The sequence below is a fragment of the Monodon monoceros genome, unplaced genomic scaffold (assembly GCF_005190385.1).
Source record: "Monodon monoceros isolate NGI ecotype Baffin Bay Population unplaced genomic scaffold, NGI_Narwhal_1 Super_Scaffold_2, whole genome shotgun sequence".
Classification (NCBI taxonomy): domain Eukaryota; kingdom Metazoa; phylum Chordata; class Mammalia; order Artiodactyla; family Monodontidae; genus Monodon; species Monodon monoceros.
Genome location: NW_021703776.1, coordinates 25870258 through 25887327, shown reverse-complemented (window position 1 = coordinate 25887327; position 17070 = coordinate 25870258). Strand labels below are relative to the sequence as shown.

The 17070-nt window shown below is 33.3% G+C and overlaps 1 protein-coding gene across 1 annotated transcript in view; it reads left to right on the top strand.

Annotated features, from left to right (window-relative positions):
* Positions 1-17070, top strand: part of SEMA3E (semaphorin 3E) — a 106320-nt gene that overhangs the window by 64586 nt on the left and 24664 nt on the right. The window contains exons 5-11 of the mRNA XM_029233841.1: positions 3704-3823; positions 5097-5239; positions 6310-6424; positions 6859-6928; positions 9749-9893; positions 12013-12235; positions 15002-15093. Of these exons, the coding sequence (XP_029089674.1) occupies positions 3704-3823; positions 5097-5239; positions 6310-6424; positions 6859-6928; positions 9749-9893; positions 12013-12235; positions 15002-15093 (908 nt within the window). The remainder of the gene's footprint in view (positions 1-3703; positions 3824-5096; positions 5240-6309; positions 6425-6858; positions 6929-9748; positions 9894-12012; positions 12236-15001; positions 15094-17070) is intronic.

The window sequence follows — 17070 nt, the reverse complement described above, 5'->3', positions numbered from 1 at the left end:
GGCCAGGTAAATGGGAGGTGAAGTGGGAAGGGGGGGGAGGTGCAGAATTCCAGGCAAAGAACATACAAATCAAAAAACGGGCAGCGGAGAGAACAGAAAAGCTTGGCAACCTCAGGAAATCACTTGTACACCTCTCTGATTGTCCAAATAACCGAGGCAGTGAGATTCCGAACAGTTTTGCCACAAGCAGTAGGTTTGGGGCTGGGGGCTTAGTTTGCCAGATTTCCAGTGCAGAATTGTTTCCACTCTTCTGGTATCTGTACACAGAGACTCTTGTTGAACATGACAATGATAAGTTACATTCACCTGTCAAAATACCCTGCAGATGTGTTTTATTTTTTAATGATAACCAACTAACATTAACATAACATCAGTTACCATCAGAAGCCAGTGCTATAACAATGAAACATATGGCATACAAGTCAAATTGGTTATTTATATTCAGAATATCAAAATAGATACCAGTAAACTTTGTGACCAGGCTAATACATTTATTAAATATCATGTCTGTATAGACATAGAAAACTAAAAATTTGAGTAGTTCTGTTCTTATCATTGAAAATCTAAAACATATTTTACTATTTGTATGAAAATTTTTTTAATCCGTGAAAATATGAATTATCCAGATATTATTTTTTGCTCTATACAATACCAAAATATTGATTCACAAATTGTCTCTATACCAAATAGTTATAATTTTAAAGTTTTCAACTAGAAACTATGTATTTGCCATAAATAATATCAATTATAATAATGTTGATTATTTTTGCTCATTTAATTACTATTAGTTAACTTTGTGCCTAAAGCTTTATTTTCATTATTTTTCATTAAAGTGTTTATTTTTTCTTAGGAAAGTATGTTACCAAACATCATTATTATCTATTACTATAAATTTATTTTGTTCTTCACACTGATAATAAAATATGAAAGGAGAATCTTTCCCTTCTGAGGAAAATCTAATGTTTCCAACAGGAACACAGTTGGTTCAGTTTACATAGCATATAGTTTTTAGCACCTGTCTAGTAGCTTCTTTGAAGTTTAAGTCATACAGTTCATATTGTATTATTTGAATTGTTCACAAACCATTTTCTTTTATCTGGATACAAAAAGGGAAATTGGGTAAATTTGGTACTATATCATCTTTTCCTTTTTGCAGATAACCTGCCCTGGATGTATATTTGGTATCATATGGCTCCATCTAGTGGCTACAAGGGGAACTTTTTTGTTAAATTTGTAGAATTGATTACAAGTAGAATTTGGAAACAGTGTTCAAATTGGGATAAGTGCAAGAAAATTGATGTGAACTAAAATAAAGATTATTTTTCCAAAGTAATATTTTCAGATATAAAAGTTCTGTAAATATTTTAGGAAATTGAATTACATTAAATATGAAAAACTTAAGGAATATAAAACTCATGATTTTAAAGAAATCTTTTTTTTGTACCCATTATGAATGAAACATTCAGTCCAGTCCATATTAGAAAAATAAGTTCTGTTTAGGACAGTTTTACAAAATGGCCTTTTTATTTTATTACTGTATTTTATTGAAGTATAGTTGATTTACATATATATATTCTTTTTCAGATTCTTTTCCATTATAGGTTATTACAAGATATTGATAATAGTTCCCTGTGCTATACAGTAGATCCTTGTTGTTTATCCATTTAATGTATAGTAGTATGTATCTATTAATCCCAGATTCCCAATTTATTCCACCCCTCCCTTTCTCCTTTGGTAACCATAAGTTTGTTTTCTATGTCTGTGGGTCTATTTCTGTTTTGTAAATAAGTTCATTTGTATCATTTTTTTTTAGATTCCACATGTAAGTGATAACACATGATATTTCTTTCTGTGTCTGACTTATTTCACTTAGCATGAAAATCTTCAGGTCCATCCATGTAAGATGGCCTTTATATTTTTATGGAAACTATAACCAAGTACAATAATTTTTTAAAATTTCAGAACAACCCTTGCTCTGGTGGTTCAATAGTCAAGTAACTCTTGTGCGTGAACTCGTTCATTTCTGCCATAGAGTTGATGATCTCCAAGGCCTTTTAATGAATTCAGCATGACTCTCTTTTATCTATGTTCAAGTAGTACAGATTGAACCCCACATATGGTTCATATCCCTAACCACTGAATACATTTTATCCCAAAATACTCTTTTTCCACATGGATATAAAACTTCTGGTGAAGACAGCGCTGATTGAATTTGATACAAATTATGTCGTTCTTCCCCCCTTCTAGTTTCAAAGAATATGCTTAAATAAGAGTTCTGATATAACTCTTCTCTACCAAATTTTATTTTCTTAAGTCCGGAAATAAAGCATCTTTATTTTTTAGTTTTTTTAATTTTCTTTATCATATTTCTCATTCAGCGTGTATTGAATATACCGGATGAACTAAACAAATACAGCTTCTTTTTTAATTTGTTGTCTTGAAAATTTTCAAATACAAAGAAAAATTGAAAGAGGAATAAAAAATTTATAGCATTTACCTTGGCCCACCAACTGTTAATATTCTACCACATTTGCCTCTGTCTCTCCTGTCTCTCTCTCTCTCTCTCTCTCACTTATTATAATATATATAGTTTAAAAGTGAATTCCTTTGCGAAGGACCTGAATTTTATTTATTTGTATCTTGTATAGTTTTTAAGTATCCATAGTGGGTTTTGTGAACCAAAAAAACCATTTATGGTTACTTGTCTTTTTGTAAATGAAGAATAGTTTATTATAGTAACATTTATCAAAACTTAGCTTTCTTGTTTTTAAATTCAATTTATAGCTCACTTTTCTTTTTCTAAATCTAAATCTAACAAAAGCAATCATCTTTACTTTTTAAAAATTGTTAGTTATCTCAAGGTGGAAATAAACTTCTTACAGTGATCCTATTTACAACTCAGTTGATTACTTTCTCAAATTTTAAACCATACAAATATATTTACTCTGTTCAAGTTTTTTAAAGTTTTAAAGACCTTACCTTAGAGAAAACCCTTCATAAATATCGAAACAATTTTTAAATCTAATCAATAAAATTTATAAATATGACACTCAAGTTTTGTTGCAGCTAACTTCATTCGTTCTGTTGACTGCCTGATTAAATTATGAGCTCTTTCTGTCGTTTCTGTCTAAATAAGCCACACACTTACAAATTAAATGACAACTAATTGGGTTATATACAGCTTTGTCAGACTTTGTGGTTCCTGCCTTAAAATCATGTCGATGGAAGCAATTTCTTACTACAAGAAGAATTTGAGTTAGCTGACTCACATATAATACCAGTCCTAATACTAATACCAATACAATACTAATACCCTGATGATATGAAGGTTAAAAGAAGTTTATTAAAATACCATAAAGCCAGGTTATTTATCAAATACTCATGTAGGCCTTAGTATATACCAGCTACTCTTCTAAATGCTTTACTCTTAACAACACTTCTGAGTTCTATTCCCTTATTTGTAAATGTGGAAACTGAGGCGCAGAGAAGTTAAGCAATTTGCCCAAGTTCACACATCTAGTAAGTGGCAGAGTCGCAATTCAAACCCTGGCCATCTGACTGTACCATATATGCTCTTAGAAGTAGTATCTGTTTCATTAGGCCGTATACACGGGAAACCTGGATATGTTTATTGTAACTGTAGTTTTACACATTGTCATCAGACCCAGAAACGAATACTGACTTATCTGATGTTTTCCTGCAGGTAGTGAATTGTTTGCTGGACTCTACAGTGACTACTGGGGCAGAGACGCTGCCATTTTCAGGAGCCTGGGGCGACTGGCTCATATCCGCACTGAACACGATGACGAGCGCCTGTTGAAAGGTAGGATTGAGGAGAAAAGCATATGTAAATCAGAACGGAAAGCAAGTCCAGAGCTCTTGGGAAACTTGCCATTTTGATAACGATAACAATACAGATGTAATTTATAGTTTTCACAAATTTCAGGGGTTTTTTCCTTAGCAATATTACCGAATTAAAATATTATATATGATATATGTATATCATTTTATAGCAGAGTGGATCCGCTTTAGTATACAACCAGATTACCCTCATAGCAATAGTTAGAAATCAAGACTTAAATGAACAAGACAAATATATGAAAAGTGAAAACCCCTTTCATCCAATAAGTTGCTTTGTTTTCTCTTGTCAGTTGGTATAATTTTGCATGAATTGATTGCTTTGCTTTGCTTGTTTTAATAGGACCACATTGTACTTGAGAGACAAATGAAATTCTAAGAGAGTCACTAGGCATTCATTTACATAGAATCCTTTGTAAGGAATCATGTGTATATTTTGGCACATTGGTATATCTAGGGGCTAAAATCATTTTATAGTGAGTGGTTTCATTATTTTCAGCCTTTTTATTAAGCTTTAGAGTGCATAATCATTATTGGCAGCATTTTATCATTAAAGTATTTGACATTCCGTATCAGTCAAAGGTCATCCCCTCAGATCCCTTTGATTACAAATACAAAAACTTAAACTGGTCTTCCATGAGCTGGACTGATAGATAATTTATGAATTAAAAAAATAATGATAGACTTCTTTACTAAAATATTTTACATATATTGAGTTTAATATATGCCTCCCATATATACATGGGAGGAAATTCATGGAGATTATTATCATGCTGCTCTTAATCTGTTCTTCTTTGAATTCATTTCAGGTCTATAATGTATGCTATTTGAAATTGATTTATTTCCCTCCAACTCAGTTAAATTTTAAATACCCTAACATTTCTTAAAAATTGTTGATTTGGGGCTTCCCTGGTGGCGCAGTGGTTGAGAGTCCGCCTGCCGATGCAGGGGACACGGATTCGTGCCCCGGTCCGGGAAGATCCCACATGCCGCGGAGCGGCTGGGCCCGTGAGCTATGGCCACTGAGCCTGCGCATCCGGAGCCTGTGCTCCGCAAAGGGAGAGGCCACAACAGTGAGAGGCCCGCGTACCGCCAAAAAAAAAAAAAAATTGTTGATTTGCACAGAATATGGAGATAGCTACATGATTTTAATGTTTAGTACAAAATTTCAAGGGAAATATATTAACTTACTTTGTTGTAATAGTTACTACATTTTCATCTGTTTTTTACTTCTCTAGAACCAAAATTTGTAGGTTTGTACATGATCCCTGACAATGAAGACCGAGATGACAACAAAGTGTATTTCTTTTTTACGGAGAAGGCCCTGGAGGCAGAAAACAATGCCCAGGCAATTTACACCAGAGTGGGGCGACTCTGCGTGGTGAGGACCGCCTTCCTCTCTCACTAAGCTTGCCTAACTCGCAATTTATGGTCAGGCCTTTGTTCATTTTATAGTAGGTTTCTACTGTAAAATATTTTCTTCGATTCTCTTAGGCTCCCTAAAATTGGTATTTACTATCTAGTCTTCAGACTTCGTATCTACTGAAAGTTTAATCTGAAAAGAGCTTTGTATTTTGTGTGATTTTCTCCATTTTCAAAGCCCTACTAAGAAATGGCCTATAATTAGGCTATACTTCTTCCTACACAGAAGTTTGAGCTCCATTTTTAAAAGTTAATTTCACCAAAATCTTGCAAGTTTCTTTAATCCACATTCTAAATAATTTACATAAGCATGTTTCAACAATTCAGATGGTTGATTCTGTAGGAAAAACATATATAGTTTTGTTGGGCATAGTCAGATAGGTTGTTTTGTGAACATTCAGAACCAACTGCAGTAGCCATGTATATTGAGAGAATGCTAATAGTGTTATAAATGTGAAGTTATTTTGATATTTAAGAAGATACTTGAATAAATTTAAGAAGATGTTTATACGTATGTTCAGTATACATGTATGTGTATATATATTCACATATACACACATACGTATTTTATGTATGTGTGCAAATATGTATGCCTGTTATGTGTATGTGTGCTTGTGTGTTAGTATTTCAAGCCTTTTTCCCTAAAATAAGAAAAAGAAGTAGAAGCTTCTGTACTTCTGAGATAAGCGGATTATTTATCAATAAAATAATAATAAACGTTACTGTATCATAAAGCTTATTTACTACTTTATTTAGGAAAGTGTACTCTACTCTGTACTAACGTTGTTTAATACCTTGAAACTGTATTTAATGGGCCAGGGTGAAAGTACACTGACAAGGCAGAATGTGCAAACCTAAAGAAAAAGTTGATGGGGCATTGCATCTTTAATATTATTTGAAGATTATGCTCAAATTTTCACATTAAATAAAAGAACTGTAACTCTTGCCATCTGCAGGTTTAATAATACAAAATCTGTTGTTGGTAAAAGTTCTCTGGGTACCCATTTACCTGCTTTCTGTTTTTTACAGAATGATGTAGGAGGACAGAGAATCCTAGTGAACAAGTGGAGTACTTTCCTGAAAGCTAGACTGGTTTGCTCAGTACCAGGAATGAATGGAATTGATACATATTTTGATGAATTAGGTAAATATTATTGGGAGAGCTAAATTTTCCTCTTTGATATATATGCTTCTTTGTATAATTCTCACTGTTTCTAGCACATATGGAAAATTTGCTTTCTGCAGTAATTGACTTCTATCTAACTTGGAGCAAGTTTCTATTCTTTTCATCTTGGCCAGGTCCACGTATGGAGACAAGGGAGCTGTGGGAACAGAAAGACCCCTCTTGTTAGTTTAGAGTCGGCGCCTCTAGTTTCCTCCTTGAGGCCCAGCTCACAGTCATCTTGAACAGTCATCAATCTCACTGTGTTGTGATTTGGTCATTGTTATATGACTGTATATGGAAATTTATATCTTAAAATCTATCATGGGTTCTAAACTCTTTTATGACAATATATTTTCTTCACATGCAACGAGGGCTAAACATATTAAGTAACATAATGGTCTTTAATGTTTCAGAGGATGTTTTTTTGCTGTATACCAGAGATCATAAGAACCCAGTGATATTTGGACTCTTCAACACTACCAGGTGAGAAATTTATATGGCCAGTCAAAACATCATGAAACAAAGGATGCCAAACCCCTTCACCGTATATGCAATTGAAAATACTACTGACCAATGAGTTGTTCTCACTTTCTGTACTTTATAAGTCACCAATTTCTCTTCGTTCTCCTGTGTTTGCAGTTGTACTTTGATGTTTAAAGCCACAATCTCAATCCAGATCCTTATTTGTTTTTGTTTGAAGTGCCAGCGTCCTCCTGTGCTCAATGTCCTAAGTTCTTCCCTCTCTGATCTAAAACAGAATGATTTTTTTTTTCTCATACAGTTTTTAAGGTACTAGTTCCATGCTATAGAGTCTAGGATAATTCTTTCAGTCATCATATACAATTGTCCAAGTCAGGCTTTCAAGGCTCTCTATCAAGTATTCCCCATTCAGGATTGAAAGTTTTTCCTCTAAATTCCCACAAACTCTGCTTTTGACAAGATAATACCTTGTCAGAATCCCAGTCTCTGCTTTCCCCGTGACTGTGATTTTATTTATCTACTTTCCCTTCTAACGCTGATTTATATCAGTTTTTCCAATACTTGTCAATTGCCGTCTTCATGAAACACTCCTTGATTCCTTAATCACAGAGCACTTGGCTCACTCCTTTACTCTGGTTGTCTTGGTCCTATGTAGATTCTTAGAGAACACACATTTATGATTTACCCTCTGAGTTTTAAATTTTATAAAGGTGCTCAAGTTTAGGGCTTATGATCTAGTATTTTTCTCTTTTATGCTTTTGTATTTTGTATCCATTGAAGAGTGCTGGAAAAATGAATCAGATATTTCGTGTGTTGATACATGAATGAAAAAATGTTATTAGAATCAGTTTTGGTTGAAAGTTTATATATATAATTTCCTGAGTGTCTTTCCAAATAAGGCAGAGTGGAGATGATATGACTGGAATGAGAAATAAAGAATATACTTCAGTTCTCTTGACAGGAAAAGAATGGTATTACTCAATTCCTCGTTTGCATTGCATTGGCCTTGAACTGTTCTATAGTCATGTATACCTTGTTTGCTTAGGATCTCTCCACATAGTTTTTGTTTACTTTTTCAGCAAGTAGTTTATTACGCTCACTTTGAAAAAAAAATAATAAAGCTCTTTCAGTAAGTATCCTGCTATTGTAAGGAGACCTTTTCTTCATCACAGAAACATGGAAACAGTTTTGCTATCAGTTATTCCTTGATGCAAGGAGATGTTGATGTAGATTGGTAGCTATTACAGTCCATAGAAAATCCCTAACTTCTTTTTACACTTCATCTTCTGCCTTATGCCAGTGAAGAATTTATACGCTGCATGATAAATCCACGGCTTTATATGATAAATATAAGCTATAGGATAATCAGTATAGATTTTTTTATGGGTTATAATGATCAGTTTATAAGCTGCTTTCATAAATGATAGCATAATGGATCTGTCTGAGATTTCAAAGGCAAGACATTATTTTCTTCCATAATTTCAATCTTGACTGTTCAATTTATACATAATTGTGAGAAAGAGGCTTGCCAGCTGTTACCTGACGTAAAGGTTGATATCGTAGCATGGTGATCAAAGGTTTATTGCCATGTTAGTTGGAAGACTATCTCTGGTTTTCTCACTGTTGCAGGCATTTCCAGTTGCTTCAAGGTGTGTTATAAGATGTGTGAATTGATGTCCTCAGACAGTAATATAACTGCCGTTCTACAGGTGTCTCAGAATATAGGAAATGTTACACTTACAAAAAATTTTGCAAAGCACTTTCCCAAACTAATTATTTTAATTCTCACAATAAGGAGGCTAGGGAAGTGTTAGAATTCATTCAGATTATGCCAAATTAAGAAATGCAGCCAGATCTTTAAAACGAATCATTCTAAAGTGTCCTTTTGCAGAATCTTATGCCCCCAATAAAGCTTGCTGTAGTTAGTCAACTACTGTCTTTATCTGCGACAAGTAGAAATTTTTATCAAAAAAATAATTTCAGTTGCTAGTAGTTCTGCAGGTAAAGAATCTGAGTTTTTTAGAATGTAAGTCTTTTTCTCAAAATTAATCTGGTGCAGCCCAGTAAACCTTTCCAATGTAGCACTGTTTTCAGTGACCTGAAGGAAGGAATATACAGCAGGCTTATAAATGTTTCTGTGACCCCAAGCTAAAGAATGAAACAAAGCCCCAAATTTTCTTTAGACTTTAAATTGTTCTTCAAATCATATACACTAAGAGAAGTAATAAAATTTGAATAAAATTTATAGCAATATTAACAGCATGGTGAATAGGAAAACACTGTCTACTTGGAAGAGAGGACAACGTACAAGGAGATAAAGCCTTCCTCAACTTGGGAATGAATCTTTAAAATATTAAGGCCAAATCTTAATAAAAAATATAAAAACACAAAAGAATCTGAAAAAGAATATGTGTATATATATATGTATATATATGTGTATATGTGTGTGTGTGTGTGTGTGTATATATGAAAAACTGAATCACTGTGCTGTACACCTGCACCTAACACAGTATTGTAAATCAACTATACTTCAATAAAAAAATAAGATTTAACTGGAAAAAAATGAAGTGACACAATTGCTTTTGTGATTCTAACAATGTCATTTTCAATTTATTATAATAAATAGGCAAAAAATGGTAAATTTTGGAGTTTCCATACTTGAAATACTGCAATAGTTAATATCTCTAGAATATCCTGTGCTTGAGAGATTGCAAGTCTTTTATCCAAAAGACTTCATCCTTATCGATGTTGTCTGCGGGGCTTGACTCGGTGACCTCCTAGTCAGTTCCAGAATAGTAACTTATCTTTTTTTTTTTTTTTTAGTAATATATTTAGAGGGCATGCTATATGTGTCTATCACATGTCCAGTATCCGGGCAGCCTTTAATGGACCGTATGCACATAAGGAAGGACCTGAATACCACTGGTCACTCTATGAAGGAAAAGTCCCTTATCCAAGACCTGGTTCTGTAAGTTTAGGCGTTTAACAAAGTATTCTTATTTTTTAAAGACTCTTTTAGTAATATTCTGTTCATTGTTTCAGATGCTTTGCTAAATTAGCGTGAAATAGTTCAATTCAGTACCTAAAAATATGTTTGATTACTTGCAAGGTAAAGAAATATTACTTCTCACATCAAGATGTATGCTTGTTATTTAATGAAAAGAATATAATCTAGCATTATAGATTATATATTATTGTTGATATTTTAGCTATCTATGTAGCTCTCACTAAAATTTTATTTTTAAGGGTACTGGTGAATACAGAAGTATCCAGGAGATGGATATAGCATTATATTCCTCTCAGCCTCTTCAGAAGAATTAGTGCCACATGTGATTTCCATGCAAGAGAATGTTACCAAATTTTTATTATAATATTTGAGTCAGGCTCTCAGTTCCCTAGGCCACATTTTCTCCCTATTTCTCACTTTAACGTGTCAAGAGGAAGCTTTTTCTCTGGCTCTTCAGAATTTTGAGCAGCCCATTTGCCATCCTTGCTGGCCTTGTGGCAGAGAAGTGACAATACAGCTAGCTGTGTTGCTAGAGAATAAGGAGTTCCACCATTTGCCTCCCTAACTAGCCATTCAAACCTTGTGCTTTTAATTGCACACACGATGATGATTATGACGAGGATGATTTTGTATCATATGTCCCGTGCACACCTACATTGGGAAAGTGTAGCATCATTGTATCTGCTGTCCATGGAGAACAAATACTGAACTTGTCATGCAAGTCACGGTCTACACTATTATGAGCAGCTGGTGAAAACCCAACACTAGGCTGATTCCACAAGTGCTTGCAAGTCGAGTAGAAACCATTTTTGCAGAGCCAAAATTCAAAGTGGAAACAAAGCTTACCTACGTTAACAAGTGTGAGGCTTTACCTTTTCAATCACTCTCTCTCACTAGCTTAAAATTATTACTTCCAGGAAGACATAAAGCATATTTTATTTCACTCTATTGATTGAAATTACAATTTAAATGGAGAAAACCCACTCCTGTGGCTTTGCTGGAAATGCTTCTTGAAACCACATGGTATTAAAGGAGATTTGGAGGAAGTGACTGGTTACTGAACTGCTTCCAGGCTGGTCCAAAATGTTTCCAATTATATATCATGAAAGTACACTCAAGTGAAAAATTCATGCCAAATTAAGAAATATGGCCCACGTTTTTAAAACAAACCATTAAAAATGCCCTCTTTGCAGAATCTGATTACTAAACTACTGTATTTATACTCTGAAGTGGAAAATTTTTATCAAGGTCATCATTGCAATTGCTGCTGGTTCTGGAGGAAAATATGTGAAATGAGGGAGCACTTGATAACAAGCATGAATCAACGCAGTTAAAGGTATTCCAAGAAGTAACTTAGGTACCATTGAACATTTATTTTTAGAGTCAGTGATTTAAGAATTGAGACATGTTATGGCAAATATTTCTTGTTTTCTCAATTTATTGTGTCTAATTCATACAAAAATAATATAAATTCATACAGATTACAGTAGAACAGAGAGGGTTTTTTCCTTATTTAACAACGACGGAATGTGAATAGGTTTCAATGTTACAGCACTAAAATTCTGTAGTCAGTGAGCCAATTGGAACCATCATCAATCATAGTGTCAATAATGGGAAAGCTGTTGTGCGGTTGTGATTCTGAATTTGGGGGGAAGATTTAGCACAATAAAGAGTCTCTTTGTTTTGCTATAAACCATATATTGTTCATAGCAAATTAAAATTTAATTTACAAATATGAAAAATAAATTTTAGAAGCAGGAAAAATAATTAGAATATTTATAATGTTATACGTTTGTATTACCTCCAGACTATACCAGTATTACATATACTTTACTTTTTCAGTATTTCACTACTATCTGTCTGTTTCTACTGCTGCATGTTTGAAATAATTCAGTCTCTCTATGCAATTTTTAATGCAGATTTTATTTCTGTAATGAAGAATATATGGTTATTAAATATTGCTAAATGCACAGTTGATTAACTGAACATACCCAGTTTTTGTAATTTTTTTCATAACTGAGTATAAATTTGCTCTTTAGATTTCAGGGGGAAAAAATTCTCTCATGCGTTTGTATTTCAGTGTGCCAGCAAAGTGAATGGAGGGAGGTACGGAACCACCAAAGACTACCCCGATGATGCCATCAGATTTGCAAGAAGCCATCCACTTATGCACCAGCCCATAAAACCTGCCCATAAAAAACCAATACTGGTGAAAACAGATGGAAAGTATAACCTGAAACAAATAGCAGTGGATCGAGTGGAAGCCGAGGATGGCCAATATGATGTCTTGTTCATTGGGACAGGTAAAGAGATTAGAGAGTACTCAGAGAGACATTTAAATTGAACCTTAAAATCAATAACATTATTACATTAAAAAAAACCCACCTATCAACAAAACCCTGGTTGACCCATTGGCTCATTTACATACTACCTGTCTACTGCAATGGAAGAGAAGATTTGGGGTAGTTACAGCACATAATTCCTGACACATGGTCAATACTTAATACATTTGAACAAATGAATACATAAAGTAACGAGTAATTGATGCTAACAAACAATTAACAATGTTGGTTCCAAAAAGAACTCACAGAGGAAGTAGGGTGCCATACAAGGATATCCTGTTACTCCCCCAGGTCCACTGCTACCTTTGGCTGCTCAGCAAGGTCTCAAGATTTTTCAATCTTTAGGTGAGGTTTAGGTAATTTCACCTAAATCTGTAATCTCAACAATGCTTATCAGGCCCCATCAGAAGTCAACCATGTGTCCCAAACAAGCCAAGCGTTACACATAATGGAGATAAAATTTTAGACCAAAGCTATAATATCCTGCATTAATAAAACAAAGTGTAATAAATATGCTAAAAGTGAATATTTCAAATAAATTTGTAATTTCAGTTAATGCTGTGCATTAGATCTAGCTTGTGGAAGAGAACTTGCAATCTTTTAGCATCCAGGGTAATATGTATCAAATTCTGTCAAGTACTTTAAAATTATATAGTCATTTAAAGAATCTTTAAAATGATCATTTCTTTTTTTTCATATGCATCATAGTAATTGCTACAGCAGATCCTATTTAGAAGAGGAAACATTCTACCATACTTAACTTTAATCATTGACATTTTCTAAAGAGACATTGCATATGCCCAAATCAGGAATTAGGATATAGTATTAATATTGGTGCTTGAGTTTTTCCAGTCATGCTTTCTGAAAAAGCAAAGATTTAAGTAAGGAGATATTCATCGGATTTCCAGAAATTGATCTCTGGTGCAGGCTGTATTTTATTCATTTATTTTAGGAGGTTAGTAATGTGCTCTACACTGTGGGTTCAAGATCAACAAAGCATCAGATTTCTTTAACAAAGTTAAAGTTACCTGGCCATGAATTCACTTATAGTGATGTCCAACAGAGTTTAAAAAAAAAGAATTCCATAAGCAAGAGTAATATTTGATAAAATTAATCATAGAAAAAAGTATGTTATTTTTAAATGAGAAGTCATATATAAGTCCAAGAATGTTTTCAGAAATACTTGTTTATTAGATTGACCAAAGCTATTTGAGAGAATTCCAGAAATATCAGGTATATACTTACACTCTCTTGTAACCTATGTTTAACGTAAAGATATTGTTATATTGAACCACAGCTTTTCAGCACAAAGAACATATTTGATAAATGTGTAATGAGTACAGCATTGGAAAATCCCACAAAATAGTTATTTTTCTCCAAATTTACCAGACACTTGCTTTAATGCTATATAGTCCTTATTGCAAAATCACTGGTTGCAAATTGATAATTTGAGTTTCATCTTTGCTTTTTACTTGATATAATAATTGTGGGATATTTATAATGTGTGCTTGATATGATAATTTTTGTTCCTTTTAATGTATGATACAGGTAATTGTTATTAGTTTTATTTTAATCAAATTTTATTAACCCAACCGCAAGATTTCGTAATTTTTAAACAAATTGCTTAAATACCATAGAAACTCTTGGATCAGACGTGCTTTTTTTCCTCCAACGTGCTTTTTTTCCCTAAGTTATTTCTAGCCACTACACCAAATCTTTCTTACAAGCAAATTAGCGTCTTATCAAATTTTTCATTGGAAATAACAAGGTCAGAATATCAGAAATAATAAAAATAATGAGTTTTAAAAGGTGAATATAAATTTATAAAATTATTGATAATTATGGAAGCTAAATGGTTTGTACAGGAGGACTCATTATACTATTCTCTCAATAGTGTATGCTTGAAATTTTTATTAAAAGTGTATATAACCAAATTTGTGGTTACTGGAGGTGAGGGGTGGGAGAATTGGATGAAGGTTGTCAAAGTTACATACTTCCAGTTATGAGATAAATAAGTACTAAGGATATAATGTACACCATGATTAATATAATTAACAGTGCTGTATGTTACATGAAACTTTTTAAGAGAGTAAATTCTAAGAGTTCTCATCACAAGGAAAAAAATTGTTTTTATTTTGTGTCTATATGAGATGATGGATGTTCACTTATTGTGATGATCATTTCATGATGTATGTAAGTCAAATAATTATGCTGTATACCTTAAACTTATACAGTGCTGTATGTAAATTATATCTCATTAAAACTGGAAGGAAAAAATAAAGTATATATAGATATAAACATGTTCTATCTATATGCCTATCTATCTATCTATCTATATATATATATAAAAATTTCCATAGTGCGTTGCTTGGAAGGTTCCATAAGATTAAAGGTATAGTTTCTTACAGGGAAGGTAGCTTTAGGTAAAAAGTTTTCTTTCATCATACATCACAGAAGAAGCTAGAATAATTTGCCATCTGTCTTTTATTTCATTAATTCCAAAAGACATTTTGATTTCTGAACCTTTAACTGGAGTTTTGAATCTAATTTTTGAAATAATGAATATGAATATGTAAGTAGTCATATTGTTTTCACTAGCAATGATTAAATGTTTTATACATCTAGATTTCAAATCTTATTTGAATTTATGGTCTCTCCATTGTTTTTAATTGTTTGAAAACCAGATTGTGACAAAGCTTCTAGTTTATCTCTTTTGTTTTCTCACAGATAATGGAATTGTGCTGAAAGTAATCACGATTTACAACCAAGAAACAGAATCAATGGAAGAAGTAATTCTAGAAGAACTTCAGATATTCAAGGTATTTTTAGTGAAAAATATAGCCAACATTTATGTATTACAGACAGTTGCAAGTGAGTTATAAATAGGAAAAACATTACGTCAGTTTTTCTCTAACAGGTATATTGTGAATTCTGAGTGAATTGAAGAATGATTTAAAATTCTGATACATCTGATTCTCATAGATTGTTCAGATGAAGAGGCCAGTATTTACCAAGCATGAAAAGAATTTCATTATATGAACTGTGACATAAAGAAATGACACAAGTGAATTCAAGTGAATTCTAGAATCATTATTGCAATGTATCATCTTGAACAAATGTACTATCGATATAGACAGTTAAAAAAAAGCAGTAGATTTCATGTTGTGGACTTTGTGGTATGGTGAGTAGACTGCTTTTTTATGGCATGCACTTTACACAGAGAATTTACCAAAAGAGAGAAAACTACAAAACGACGCAAACAATTGTACATATTGACACACACACACACACAGTAAGTCTCAACATTTGTGGCACTTACCGTCTTTGAAGTCACCCTGAACGCTGAATTAATTAGTAATCATTGCTCCTAGGGGAGATACAGGGTTAAGTTCCTGAGAGTCTCTAGTCACGACATTTTTGTCAACTTATCAATCCATAACCTTGTTTTATGTGTGTTTCTGTTTAAAGACACCTTAGTTAGTATACATAGTTGATTACTTAACGTTGAACTTATGGCTAACAGCACTGTAACTAATGCCTGAACGAGGCTTATTTAAAACATGTTTTCTTCATAAGGCACATCACAGTCTTTTGGAGCTTAGGAACACGAGACAGCACTTCAGCACTATGCTTAGGGGCCTTTTAATCAACACAATCACTAACAAAAAGCACAACAGTATGAAAATGGGGCACTAAATAGACCATGGAAAGGATACCTGTTTACAATATGAGAGCTGAAACAAGAAGGCAGGGTATCACCTTGACCGACGTCATCTGGGAATGTACACGTTGGGCAGCTCAGAGTTTTTGCCATTCTGAGCACACACATGTCTGTGAATGACTGCGAAAGACAAGTATTGATATTGGAGTTACAAATAAATTTTGGCAAGTAAGCAAATGTGCAAGAACACAATCTGCAAGTAATGAAGATTGTGTATGTAGGTGATGAATGTATATGAAAACATTTTTGATGAGAAACAGTTTATTTCGCGTAGGCTCTTCTGGAGATTAGATTCCCCATAACTATGCACAAAGTTAACCACATTCTTATCTCAACCAGAGCAGCTATGCTTTTGTTTATTTTGCGTATTGGACCTCTGTAAGATTTCATTTCATATTAGGAATCATAGCTCTCATATTAACCACATTCATCACAATGTCTTGTTCATATAAACCCTTAAGAAACATTGTGTTTTGAATGAATAAATGCATGCCTGCATATATGGTTCTGTAGTTTAAAATAGTTTTAAAAATTTAATAGAGAGCATCAGTTTTTCTCTTTCAAAAAATAATTGTTTGAAGGGTAATTATCCACAGAGCGGATCCCACTTGCCTATGGCTTCTCCACTTTCAGAATTGACTGACTTTGTGGTGTCCTTAGAGACACTGTCGTCTCAGTCACCATCCCTAGAATTGCACATAGGCTCTCAAACTATCCTGTAGATTCATCCTTCCTCTGGTGCAATTCTAAGACAGTGATGATGACAATGCATCTTTTTCAAAGCATTCTGGGTTCATGGAAATTGAACTCTAACAGAAAAGTATTTTGTTTAGGCCTGGGTTAAAACAATGAAAGGTCACATGTTTTATTGGCAGTAAGACCTATTCAAAGACGTAACTGTTTTACTTCTAATGGTTCAACTTTCTTTATAAGAAAGAACACTCTGACTTTATTATTTTATTTAAAGATATTTGAGTTTCCAGAGCATGAGTAATATTCAAATGCAAACACAAAAATTATAATCCAGAGACAAACTATAAGATGCTTAGATTATTCACTACTTTTCTCATCCACA